Source organism: Eublepharis macularius, chromosome 6, assembly GCF_028583425.1.
Source record: "Eublepharis macularius isolate TG4126 chromosome 6, MPM_Emac_v1.0, whole genome shotgun sequence".
NCBI lineage: Eukaryota > Metazoa > Chordata > Lepidosauria > Squamata > Eublepharidae > Eublepharis > Eublepharis macularius.
The window spans coordinates 35,541,222-35,555,662 of record NC_072795.1 but is presented as its reverse complement, the minus strand read 5'-3'; the positions used below and the strand labels follow the sequence as shown (position 1 = coordinate 35,555,662).

The window sequence follows — 14,441 nt, the reverse complement described above, 5'->3', positions numbered from 1 at the left end:
CTCCAGACAGAGGGGAGTTTAGATTGCCGTCCGCGCCGCTGAGCGGCATGGATAGCAATCTAAACTCCCCTCTGTCTGGAGATCAGGGGGCGGGGCCACCAGCCATGTGATCATTTTCAAGAGGTTCTGGAACTCCGTTCCCCCGCGTTCTCCCTGAAAAAAAGCCCTGATGATTTCCCTTCACATATTTGAAGAGGTATGCTGCCTGTGACTCACAATAGCTCATATTGAAATAAACATGGTTTAGTCTTTATTAAGGTGCCAATGAACTTCTGTGTTATTTTCTTATGACAAACACACAAAGATACCCCTATGCAATACCTCTAATGACAGTGATTTTCCTACAACTAACTAAACTCAGAAGCAGAGTCAGTCCTAGGTGTAAACTGCACTGCCTATGCATTGTGTCTTCAGGGAATGCCATGGGGAAAATAGCAGTTACAGGGAAGTCCACAACTCTCAGGTTATCAATTGACCTTATTGGCTGCAAGGTCACCAACTGGACAGGTAAAAAAGTCCTGTACCTTTAATAGTGGTTTAATAGTCAGACATTTGCAGCTTAAGCTTTTCCTGGCATGGAGTTAAATAGCATTACCTAATATTAAAGAGACAGCTGGGGGGGGGGGTGCAGTTTCAAAGTCGGCAACCCTGATTGGCTGGGCTTTAAAAAAGCCCAAACCCTCTAAAACAAGCATAAGAAAGTTAAAATAGCACATCTCAATAGCTTTTTAAAAAATGTAGCACCAGTTTTCTGCATTGCAGATCAGCAACGTCCTCAAAAAGCACTCCAAATAAACGACCCTCTTCCTTTTTAATTATTTCTCGGCAACAGCAAAGTACAGCCTTGATTCCAGCTGTGCTCCTCCTGGATAAGATTTCTGTGTATCTTTAATGCTGGTGAGATTAAATTTCAGCTCATACTTAATTGACAAGGTCTACTCACTGCTGCCATTTCCAGGGAGATAGGCTGCCAGCCTAAGTTTGATGAGACTAGGAGAGCTTTGGGAATTGAATAAAGAATATTGGATGGAAACTTGTCCTGTTTTAAGGGACTAGTAGTTGCTCTAGCTGCATCCTCTTTGCCATCATCAGATATAGGGTCTTGACATTTCTGTAGTAATAAAAGAGAAACAGAAACTGAGCAACATTAGGTATCGTTGCAAATGTAGTAGCCACAATAAGCCTATTCCTTACGGTCATGTTATTCCTTTTTTTACTTCATTTCATAGCAAATATTATTCTAAACAAAGGGACCATAGCAAAACATTATCTGATCATATGCTTTCTCTTTTATCTGCAAGAAGACAAGAGCTTTGTATTATTTCAAAGCTACATGCCAGGAATCTAACACCATTTTAATAAAAGTAGAAGATTTTTACAGGCAAAATCTATCTGAACTTCACAGTTTACAAAATAATTTTTCCCCTCTCTTACAACTTGTTTTTCTGTGACAAAAAGGCTAATACATTTGTCTTACTTACTAGTTGATTCTTCTTTACTTCCTCCTGCAATGTTTCTATATAACTTAACTTACAGTCTTCATATCTTTTCAGCGGCTGTACTTTTGGTTTGAGAGCCATAGTTTACCAATAGAACAAGAAACGTCACAGAGAAAGTCACCTTGTTGTGACAGGTGAAAATGAGAACAGACGGATCATGGTTTTCAGGATTAGCTGGGAACAGGAATTCTACTTGTTTAAAAACAAAATGGCCTTTGTCAAAGCCACTGTATTCAAGGTTGTAGAAACCAACTCTAAAGTTCTCTCTACCTCCTCCATATACATTAATACGTGTTCTGTTTTTTAAAAATAATTTATCATTTTCTTTTTCCACGATGTAATCAAGAGTGCTCAGGAGAATTAATATTTTAGTATATATCTCTAGAAACATGAAAAAATGTTTTAAGAATGAGATGTGAAAAGATAAATGCCACTAAAATAGGAATAAGGAAAGCTGGGATGTTAGAAGTTATTACATGTTAGTAAACCAAAAATTTTTAAAATTCAGAATGAATTCTTTTTTTACAACAGAAAATAACCCCCTTAATTTTATGTTTAAGTCAACAAATATATTACTTTAAATTTTTAAGGATGTACCATTTTATTTTTTAAAAAATAGTTTTATAGTCCAGAACAGATGTGGACATAAGACTACTGATTTCAATTGGCAAGAATTCCCAGCTCTGCGTTGAATTGTTGCTAGTTTATTATGCTATATAAAATTCAAGGAAAAAAACTGTAATTTTTTTGTACTTTAAATGACGTGTATAGGTGTTCCAATAAGTAAGAGCAATTTCCAGTATACAGTAAGGGCATTATTTTGTCATTCTTTCTGAAACACATTCATAGCATTGAGCAAGGTTTGAATCTAACAGCACCTTAAAGATCAACAAAGAATTTCAATAAAAATTTATTTAAAAAAAAAAAGATCAACGAAGAGTTTCCAAGGTATAAGCTTTCGAGAGTCAAGCTTTAAAAAACTCTTTGTTGCTCTTTTAAGGTGCTACTGGACTATATATGTATATATATATATATACATATATATATATGTATGTATGTATGTATGTATGTATGTATGTATTTGTTGCATTTATAAAGATGCTGGTTAGTTCACTACATTTTAGATGGTTTATTGTTTCAAAATACCCCCTCACCCTGATCCAGCAACTGTGAACTTGGCATGGAAAAAACAAGAAAGTAACTACTAGAGATGGGCACGATCCAAAAAAAATTGCCGATCCAGTTGATCATGGATCAGTGCCAGTGACGATCCCGACTGATCGATCCACACCGATCATCTCCCATTCCCGATCCATGGATTGTGGATTGTGGAGGCCAAAGCAGGGCGCGCTGCTATTCCCAGCTATGTGGGAAGGTGAGTGTTGGCGGCAGCCACCGGGCCCAGCGGGCACGGGGAGACGGTGACGAGCGCCCTCCCCTCAGGGGGAAGGGGGTCTGACCGCTCGCCAGAGGTACCCCCCATGTGCCCGCCTGCCAGGCCAAAAGGGAGCGCGCTGGTGAGAAAAGAACGGTGGGTGATGCCGGCAGCATCTGTGTTTGTGTTTGGCCATCTGTGTTTGGCCATCAGAGCTGCCTATCAGGGTTTGCAGGGATGAGATTGGAGTGCCCATGGCTACAGAACACCCCCTTCCCCCTCCCTCCCCTGGGTGTCTTCTCCCATCTGGTGACTGCTTTGCTGCTCCATGGTTGGAAGGAAGCCCTGCTGATCAAGGAAAGCTGAGCTTCCATTCGAGTTTCCAGGGCGACAGAAGGAAGGGAAACACAGCTCAGGCATTCCCCTGGCTCCATTGCCTCGGGAATAGATTACTGGCGCCTGAATGTCTGGCTTCCCAATCTGAGCACGATCCAGCCCCGATCCAGCCCCCCTCCCGATCGCTGGATCGTTGGCCGTGGCCGATCATGATCCGCTGAGTCACTATCGCGCGATCGCCATTATCGTGGGTTTTTTTGGATCGTAATGCAGATCGTGCCCATCTCTAGTAACTACTTTTTAATGTAGAACAAAAGTTGAAATGAATTGTTGATTCCCGCTCCCCGCCTCCTGAACTTAGGCCAGGGTATTAATGTGTGTCTGAATAAAAAGAGGATTATTGCATCTCTTTAAAGACAAACACATTTTTTATTTTCATGGCCTTCTGTATCCAAAGAACAAAATCAGCAGTTTGTTTATCTGATGAAATGTGCTGTAATCCATGAATGCTTAAACTAGAAATTTTTAAAAAGGGGGCTGGACAGCTTCAGTTTATTTTATTTCAACAGATTAATACGGTTTAACAAAACCACTTTGTTTGGAAGCTGTCTACCTCTGTATGAGAGTTGGTAGGGCTTAACAACAGGGGGATTGGGGGTCATTTCTTACTTGTGGATTTTCTGGGACATTAATACATAATAAATCTGGTTGCCATTTCTGGTTACTCCAGATCTGATAGCAAGTCAATGGATTCCTCAAAAACAAGGGGTTCACCCAGTAGCCAGAGGCCACGTACCATCTTCTAAAGGATAGTGAGATCAGGGGAGGAGTCTCAATAACTCGACACTGGATCCAGATTCACTACTACTACTACTACTACTAGTAATAATTATTATTATAATTATAATTGCATTTATATACACTAGTGGCCAAAATTGTGGAAACCTTTTCAAAAAGTGCATTTTTGAGGTTTGACTTTTGTTTGGAGTAATACCATAAAATTATATATCATTGGAAAGATAATTTAATCAAGAATGTAATGCAACAAAGTTTGTTCAGTTATCTGTATTCTATCAAATGTTATAGCCAAATAACCAGGAAAAGGAAGCACAACTTACTTAGGTTGATATGAAGTAGCTTTCCTTCATTTGAATGTGGCCTTTCAACGTAATACAATTAAAGAAATGGCGCAAAGAGTTGACTGGTCACCCAAAAAGCGATGTAAAATAGTACTATTAAGTGAACAAGGCTACAGTTATGAAGAAATTAGAAGAAAAATTGGTGGAAACTTAACCAAAGGTGGCATTTCTAAATTTTTGAAGAGGTATAAGGCAACTCAGTCACTACAAAACTGGACTGGTAAAGGCAGGAAAAGGTGCACACAAGCAAGGGATGATAGAAGAATTGAGAGACTGAGCCTAGGTGACAGAAGAAAATCATCGGGGTGTATACAGAATGAAATGGCGCAATTCAATGTGAAGTTGAGTGCAAGGACTGTTCGGTGCAGACTGGAGGAATTTGGTCTTAATGCTAGAATTCCATGGAAAAAACCATTGTTATCTCTCAAACAAAGATTGAAAAGATTAAACTGGGCTAAAACCCATGTTAACTGGACAGTGGAACAATGGGACAGTGTTATTTGGAGTGATGAGACCAAAATCTCCCTGTTTGGTAGTGATGGCATAAAATATGTGAGAAGAAGAATCAGAGAAGATTTGCATCCTGATTGCATTACACCTACCGTGAAACACCCAGTTAGTGTTATGATATGGGGTTGTATGACATCAAAAGGTGTGGGCAGAATTTGCATGATGAACGGCAATATAAATGCCCAAAAATACATAAATGAAATACTTGAGCCCAAACTGAAGCCTTCCACACGTGATCTTTTCCAAGATAATGAAGCATTTATATTTCAACAAGATTCAGCTCCATGTCATATTGCTGCTGTGTGCAAAAAGTGGTTTCAAGATAATCATATTCCACTGTTGGAATGGCCCGGGAATAGCCCAGACCTTAACCCCATTGAAAATCTATGGAGCCGACTAAAGAAACTGGTTAGTGAGAAGCAGCCCAGCAATAAAACGCAATTAATAGAAGCAATAACTCAATTGTGGTTTCACATTATAACAGCTGCAGAACTAAAAAACTTGGTTCACTCCATGGGAAGGCGTTGTAGGGCCGTAATTAAAGCAAAAGGTTACCCAACTAAGTATTAACTGACATTGTGAGAATTGTTGTATAACTCATTTTTTCTATGTGTTTCAATTTTCTTCTTTATAACTGTTCTAAAAAAATTTACTTCATAAAAGTTATTGCATTACATTCTTGATTAAATTATCTTTCCACTGATATATAATTTTATGGTATTACAAAAAAAAAAGTGGTGTTATGATGAGCCATCAAACCTCAAAAATACACTTTTCCCAAAAGGTTTCCACAATTTTGGCCACTAGTGTACTGCTGTTCTAGACAGATTAGTGCCTCATCCAGAGCAGTGAACAAGTCAGTGTTATTATTATCCCCACAATTCAGCTGGAGAGCTGGGGCTGAGAGGAAAGGCTTACCCAGGGCTTTTTTTCAGCTGGAACACAGTGGAACGAAGTTCCAGTTCCTCTTGAAAATGGTCACATGGCCGGTGAACCCGCCCCCTGATCTCCAGACAGAGGGGAATTTAGATTGCCCTCCGCGTGGCGCAAATTTCCTGACCCTCTTGATGTTCTCCCAAGGTTGTCTCTGGCTCATCCTGGTCATCATTTGCCGAGCCTGTTTTGGAGTCTATTCCAGGAGAAGACATGACCATGGGACAGAGAACGTTGGACTAGAAAGACTGATGATCTGATCCAGATGGGCTCTTTTTATGTTCTTTACTGCCTATTAATGCTCCTATGCATTTTCGCAGCAGTTCAATATGTTGCTATCAGTAGGTAAGAATGCTTATGTAGTATTGTCAGTTGCCTGGAGAAAAAAAAATTCTGACCCCTTAATGAAGGCTTAAACTGCCCAGTTCCACACGTTATTGAAGGGAGAAAACATGACCCTATGCTTATCCCATGTAATGAAAACCTTAACCTACTATTTTCTGCAGATGAAGCTGCTATTAAACCCTGGATTAAATCTTCCCCTCATCAGTAGCAGCTCAGTTTTGTTGAGATTAAGTTCCAATTTGTTAGCTCATATGCATCCCAAAACTGTTTCCAGGATATGCTGGAAGTGAGAGGTAGAGCTGAGCATCATCTGCATATTTGTGGGAACTCAGTCCAAATCTCTGGATGACCTCCAGTGAAAGGGATAAGGAACCCCTTTCTTTGCTATAATGGCAACTGAAGTCTTGGTGGAACTTTGGATGTGGTTTCTGTTATAGCATGAAGAGCCGCTACTAAGAGAAAAATGGAGAGATCCTTACAAGTTTGGCAAGGCTTTGTTTGCATGATACTAAAAAGTCCTTTTTGTATTGCAAAAACTACAGATTAGCTTTCTAGTCTTGTTCTTGAAGAATTAAGCAGGCAACTCCTTTTCTAGCAAGGAAGTAAGCGATGAGAAATCTTACCTGCTATATTTTTGTCCATCAGACTGGGGTTAAAGCCACAAAGTAAAGCTAGAAAAAGGTAGCAACCCTCATTGCAGAATATATTCATTTTGGGAGCACAAACCGTGAAGGTAATTCCAAACTAATATAGAAATCAATGTCTTAATATTGTTCAAAATATATGTATTTTATATTTTAACATGAAGGTTTCAAGGTCCCTTGAAAAATGATAAAGAAAAATTTGATATATTTTTTAAAAATTCCACCACTTTTTTATTTCTCAGGAGATCTAATTACGAATGTGTATTTGGAATACATTTTAAACTTTTTTAAAAAAAGCTGCATATAAATACACCTCCCCAAAGCAACTGTCAGGCTATACTTTCACAAGGGAACGCTGTCTACGCTAGTCACTTTCCATAATGCGGTTGCAGCTCCCCAAAGTGGAGAAAAGTTACCTGATGAGTTGTGTGACTGACTTCCAACCTGCAAATGGAAAAAAAAAATTAAGCATAGCTGATGCAGTTAGTAGCACTAAGATCAAATAAGTTCCCCTTTGTAACAGCTTGCAAACTTATCACTAGCATTGTACCTAATATAGTCACAGAAGCACAGCTGATCATGTGCACGAGTCCCATTAAGAGCAGTAGGACTTGTTTTCAGATTTGTATCCCTAGGACTGCACCCTTACAGCACAATTCTAAGCATGTTTACTCAGAAGTAATTCCTACTGACTTCAATGGGGCTTACCTTTCTGTAGGTGTCCATAGCACTGCACCCTTAAAGGTGATCTAATTATTGGAATGTTCAAGAATCAAGTAAGGGAAAAAGTGTTACCTGTGCCAACTGAAGATCTTTCTCCACTTGTCTAGATCTAATATTTTGCTGGATATGTCCTCCAATTCCATTTTTCGCACGTTGGGTGCATCTGAGGATGCCTCCTTGTCCATTTGTGTGCAGCACAAAACAACATTCAAAACGGGGTTATCGTAAGTTTTCCAGCACCTAAAAAAGGGTTCATCATCTTTAACTGTTCTGATCTTTGGTATGAACAGCAGAGATCTCGCTCCCTTTTCTATCTCTAGTCTGCGCTTATTGTAAACTCAATACTGTCGCTTCACAATGAAAGTTTTATTAGAGTTGGACTTTGCCTGTGTTTTTCTGTTCATTGTATATACAACATAAATGTTTAATCTAAGACACAGATTTCTATAAGAACAGGCTGCAATTACATATCTGTTTCAGGGAAATTGGAATTGTTTAATAATTGATTGCCTGGTTCTTGAGGCAATGCAGTCAGGCTGACAGATTGCTTTTATGCCACAGGCTGGGGTGACAGTACGCTTGAAGGGTTAATGCTGGATTCAGTTGAAGTGGATAGCAGAGACTAAGGTTTCCTTCTTAACTGGATGCCAAATGAGCAACTATATTTCATGAAGATCTCATTTCCAGTAAACCATAATATGCTTTCAAAAGGGACGGTAGCGTTATGTTTAAGAGACAAGAAATTTAAACTAAAAGATGCATGCTCAGCCTTTGATGGACATTCACTTATTAGCAGCTAATGTTGCTTATAGAACAAGATTTGTAGTATACCAGTGTCTGGGAGCTGTGGTCAAAAGACTGAAGGCAAACAAGACAGAGATAATGCTGGTTAGGAGGCTGGCAGGGGCAAGAGTATCACCCAATTTTGATAGGGTTCAGCTGACCCTATCTGACTCAGTGTGGGAGTATGAGATCTTGCATTGCTATTAAAGAAAAAAAAAGGAGATTTTGCTGCTAAAGTGCCTTTTCTTATCTTCCTCTACCATCTAGTGTTGCCAACAGCCTGGAGAAAAATAATGTCCTGTCCCTTTAATGGAGGCTTAATGGAATGTTATTTATCATACCTCCATGCCATGAAAAGCGTCACCTGCCCATTTCCACACATTAAGCTTCTGTAAAGGGACAGAACATTTCCTTCAGGCATATTGGCAATCCTGCTAGATTACCACCTTTCCTGCTGCCAAGTGAGTATGCTATAATCTACCCTTCCTCTAAAGAGCTCTGGGTGTGCATGGATCCCCCTTCTCCATTTTATTCTCACAACAAACCTGTGAGGTAAATGAGGCTAGAAGGGTGATTGGCCCACGATCACTCAGTGAGGCTTGCGGCAGGGTCCAAACCTAGGTTTTATAGATTAGAGTGTGTCACTAACTGCTACACTATGTTGGCTGTCCATATATGAGATTGCTCATCTGTATTCAAGGGACTCTGATGTACTCCAAGCTTCCCTATTTATTATAGACAGACATGTACATAACCCTACTAAACTGCTGTATCTATTTTTTGCTTTTTGAGAATGGTCTGTTAAAACTTTGTTAGTGTGAGGTGTTAGAATCTCCATTTTTCAGAGCTGTTGTTCTTCAGGGATTCACTTTCTTACCGGTTTGCTAGAAGGGCAAATCCCTAGCAAACTGGGTTGCTAGAAGGGTGTATCTTTAATGCACAGGCATTTAAATGATACACATTATTACCACTAAGGTATCATGTGTATTGCATGACCTTCCATTTCATAGGTTGCTGAGGCTTATTTTGATAGCTGGTAAGAAGTTACGTTGTCTTTTAAAGTGTATCTCTAACCTAAAGAATAGTCAATGTCTGCTTTTAAAACAGCTGAGGACAGGCTATTTCATAATATAATTGATCTGGGTCATTTAAAAAGGAAAACTGGTATAAGAAGGGTGAAGTACATCCCCCACTGCTCAATGGTTCTCCTGTGCAACTCCCCCAACTCTATTTGCCTTATGAGAAATATAAAACAACTTCAAAACAAACCAAAGAGCCTTTATTTATTAATTGGCTTGTAATGACTCTTGAAAGAACAGCTCACAGCATTCTTGGCAGGAAAACCCATTTAAAAACACGGGCTGCAATGCACAATGAAATAAACTGTTAACTGCTGTGGGCTGTAATGAGATTTCATGAAAACTGGAGTGATTAAAAAAATACAATGGGGAACTGGGAGACTAGTCAGGAATGCAACGGGAGGGTTTGGACGTGGAAAGAGAGCAGGCTGATCCTGAAACCAGCTGTGAAAGGAGCCCAAAGCAACATTCTTTGGGATGAATTCATTTTAATGTGGGTGCTGGGCATACTACCCATCAGATATACCTCATGTTCTCCCCGGGTCCCGATAACCAGACATGTGCTGCTCAGAACTCAGTTCTCAGGTGTGGGGGGAAGAGAGTTGGATCAGGACCATGGCATGTGGAAAGAGGGATTAAACTCCCCCCTTGCCGTTTTCCTGACTTAAAGTTGTCCATAGTGCATATTTGCTCCATTGAGGAAATCACACATATTTAATTACTTCATTCATACTCTGCCTATGGGAACCCAAAGCTGGTTACGTCATTCTCCTCTTCTCCATTTAATCCTCACAACAACCTTGTGATAAAGGTTAGGCTGAGAGCGTGTGACTGGTCCAAGGTCAACCAGTGAGCGTCCGTGACAGAGTGGTAGGGTTGCCAACCTCCAGGAGGAACCTGAAAACCTCTCGGAATTACAGGTGCTCTCCAGACTACAGAGATCAGTTCCCCTGGAGAAAATGTCTGCTTTGGAGGATGGAATGTATGGCATTCTACCCCACTGAGTTCCCTTTCTGAGCTCCCTCTCTACCCAAATCCCCACTCTCCTCTCACGCTCCATCCTCCAAATCTCCAGGAATTTCCCAACCTGGAGTTGGCAACCATCCAGAGTAAGGTTTCAGACTTGGGGTCTCCCAGACCCTACTCTGGTACTCTAACATTAAGTCACAGTGTATTAAATAAGGACTGTTCCAATATATAGTCATAGGGTAAGGCTGCAATCTTATGCACACTTATTTGATAGCAAACCCCACTGAACCAAGTGGGGCTTCCTTGCAAAGGCACAGGATTGATCTCTATGAGTTTCAAAATCTGGGCAATGTAAACAAGTAAAATATTGCTTCCCTTTTCCTACCGTTTTCTCTGAATTAGCTTGGTCTGTTGCCTGCACTGCCAGAGAAGGTTCAGGCTGCTACATCCACTTGAATAAATTAGGAATGCTCGGTTTGCTTCCCTCCTTTCCCCTTTTACTTTGCTTTTCCCTCTTACTATTGCATGTCATACAAAACCACCAGAATTTCCTGTCTCCAAGCAGGCAAAAGATAAACCTGCGTTTTCATGCCTGGATGTAACAAAGGCCGTTTAGCAGTTAGGGTGCTGTCTGGCCACATGCGGGCGTAGGATGGTTTCTGTGGAAATGTCAACACTAGCAAAACGGCTTTGCTTGCAAGCTTATGCTGAGCAATGTTGTAACAGGTAAATATTGTTTTTTTAAATAATAGGTGCTATTAGTTTACATTTACACAGGCTCTTTCTTCTGAAGAACTTGCATCAGATTTCCTGCATTAAGCGTCACTTCCGTAGCATGAGATTCATTTGTGTCTAGAATTACATTGAATACTAGGTTTGAGTTGTGAAAATGCTGGAACAGAAATTGAAGAACCTCCGGGCAGTGTTGCCATCTTTCCCCATGTCAGAACTGGAGTGGAGGAGGCCACCTCTCTGCGCACCTACATCCCTGGTGATTACAGCATTCCTGGTGCAACCTGGAAATGATGGGTCATTCCACCCCCACCTCCACCCCGCTTTTAATACCAGCACAAAATGCTAGTGGGGGAACTGCCTGCAGGTTGACATCTCTAGCTATCCTTCAGTCCTGGAAATTGTAAGGGTCTGGTAATTGTCTTTTATTAAAACATTTATATCCCACCTTTCCTCATGGTTATAGATCACAATTTAAAACATATAAAATAAAGACCTGAATAATCTCTTCGCCTGCCAAATACCTACAGTCTATATACTCTTATTAAAAGTCCTGGCAATAGGAGCCCATTACAAAGCTACAGTGGAAAAGGCACGGGCTGTGGCTGATGCCAGGTAGGCCACCTTAACTAGAGGAACAGCCGGCAGGAGACAACCTAGGAACTGTAGTTTTTTCTAATCTGGTAAAATGGGTCACTGTTTATCCTGCATCCCCCCTCATGAAGACACAAGACAGATGTACAAATTCAACTAATTTTCTTTATTTAAATGGCTGAACAACATCATTGCTTATTACTCTAAGCTAACTATCCCAAGGGTGGGCTGAACAATGCAGCCAGGTGTGTCTGGCTTTTATGAGCTGGTCCTCCCTGGCTCCAAATTTGGCCACCACTTCTTCCAGCCTTGCTTATCCTCTCTTGCACATGCAGTATGTGCTGCGAGGTGCTCAGCCTCATCCCTTTCTCCTGAGGTGCTTACAGTCCCTGCCAGGTTTGGAAAGATGCTACTCAGCAGCAGTGCACCCAGCCATAATGTATGTGATGGCCTGTTCTGGGCACATCCTCTCCCAGCACCGGATACCTCAGAGTTTCCCCCAGTTCTCTCTACCTAACTTGAGCAACTCACCTTATTTCTGCCAGCCCTCTGACTGGCGGGAGTGAAGACATGGGAATGGGGCTGGTAACTCCAGAGTGTGGTCTTGCGCACTCCTGAATGTTTTCGTGTTTAACTGGGAATGACATCATTCTCTGGGTGATGTGGAAGTGACGGGTTGTGGCAGGGGACAAGTCGGTAAAAATTGGCCCCAAACACTCAATTTAGGGCTAATTGTTACTGAATCCAGTGGATTCAAAGGAATCGGGTGGGAATATGAGCGGAAAACAAACTGGGGGAATGATTTATGAAGAGGTGTCAATTGCGGGTAGGGTTCCCAGGTCTCAATACCCTCCTGGTGGGAGGTGGGAGACTGGGACTTAACCTGCTGGAGCCTCCTTGCATATGCGCAAAGCGCACACACGCTCCCAGAGAGGCATGATGACAACACTTCTGGGAAGTGATGTCATCATGCCAGCTATGGGCGTGCTCCTGGGCTTTGCGTGAGGCTAATTCTGGCCTGTTTTGCACAATAACATCACTTCAGGCAGTGATGGCATCGTGCTCTGCTAGGAACGTGCCTGGTATGCACTTTCCAGGGTTGCCCCCAGGAGATTGCCAGTGGTGGGCAACTGGTAAGCCTATTTGGGCGGTGGGGGGAATCTATTAGTATATATGAGAAGAAAGCAAATGGATATGGACTGTGAATGTCCCTTAGGACAAGGTGTGATAGAAATGTTACATAAAATGTCTCTTATTGTGATTCTGGCAAAAAAGAGCTAATGATACTTAAGTATTCCAAAAGGAAAAAGGACTTTCTGTGGAAATGTTTTTGTATTGCTCCCCCCCACCCCAACTTCCAACCTCAGTAATACCTCATTCATTTTAAGTTAAGGTTGCCGGTCCCCTGGTGGGGGAGAGGATCCCCTGCTCCCAGCCTCCACTCCCTGCCACCATTCACCTGGCTGGCAGGGGGAAAAGGTGGGGGAACAAGCTTCCGGTGTGCACTCTCGGTGTGGTGCAATGACTTCATTTCCAGGAGTGATATCATTTAGGGTTGCCAGTCCCCCACTGGGGGGGATCTCCTGCTCCAACCCTCCACCCCCTGCCCTCACTTACCTGGCCAGTAGGGGAAGCATGGGCTTCTCGGGTGCATGCTCCTGGGTGGCATGGGGTACTCTCGGGTGGTGCCGCATGCTCCTACAGGCCAGATCTGGCCCTTATTGGGCCTGAATTGGCCTGTATCAGGCCCAAATTGGCCCATATCGGCCCGAATTGGGCTGCTGTGGAGTGTGGGAGTGCTCCTGCATGCTGCAGCTGCCCGTTCCAGGCCAATTCGGGTGGAATACGGCCAATTTGGGCCTGAATTGGCTTGGATTGGGCTGCTGCGGAGAGTGGGAGTGTTCCTGCATACCGCAGAGGCCCGTTCCGGGCCAATTCGGGCCCAATCCTGACTGGGATTGGACCAGATCAGGCCGGACTGGTTCTTTTCCTGCCTGCTCTTCAGCTAGCAGCCAGGATGATCTCCATGCAAGGCCAGTTTCAGGATTTGGGGGGTCCTGGGCAGAGAGTGTCAGGGTCACCCCTTCCCCTCACCTCCTCAGCCTGCTGTTGTGCCTCTTTTCACATCCCCCTTCTTTCCCACAGACCACATGTTCCTCCCCCACGGCCTATACATCTTTCCTAGTGTTGCCAGTTCCAGGTTGGGAAATTCCTGGAGGCTTTGGAGGTGAAGGCTCAAGACGGCAGGTTTTGGGGACTGGAAAGACCTCAGCGGGATATAATGCCATAGAGTCTACCCTCCAGCGGAACTGATCTCTGTATCTAGAGATCTGTTGTAATTCTGCGGGTTTTCCAGCCCCCACCTGGAGGCTGGCAACCCTAATCTTGCCTCTGTTCACTCACTTACCAAGCCTCCCATTACTTGTTTTTTTGTTCATCAATATGCTGGTGTGGGCAGTGCATGTGGCTGAGGTATTGCTGCCGGCATCATTGCTGTGTAAGCAGTACTATATGGCTGGGAGCCCGGGTGGTGGGAGGGCTCTCAAGTAGGGTGCCTGCTGCTCCTCCTGCTGCTCCTCCAGTGATCATCTGGAGGTGTCAAAGCACCATCTCGGGAACTTGCTCCTGCGGGGGGGGGGCATGTGGCGATGTCACTTCCAGAAGTGACGTTGTGCTGGCCGTGGGAGCATCCCCACACTTCATTTGGGGCTGATTTGGGACCACCCAAGTGGCATGAGGTAAGTGCCAGAGCTGCTGGTATCGTGCCAGGTGTTAGGGTT

General features: G+C 42.7%; 1 protein-coding gene across 1 annotated transcript in view; it reads right to left on the bottom strand.

Moving 5' to 3' along the window:
* MINDY4B (MINDY family member 4B) overlaps positions 1-13,355 on the bottom strand; it is a 36,301-nt gene extending 22,946 nt beyond the window's left edge. The window contains exons 1-3 of the mRNA XM_054983886.1: positions 13,279-13,355; positions 7,198-7,225; positions 944-1,111 (exon numbers count right to left, since the gene is read on the bottom strand). Of these exons, the coding sequence (XP_054839861.1) occupies positions 944-1,111; positions 7,198-7,225; positions 13,279-13,355 (273 nt within the window). The remainder of the gene's footprint in view (positions 1-943; positions 1,112-7,197; positions 7,226-13,278) is intronic.
* Positions 13,356-14,441: the final 1,086 nt, after the last annotated feature.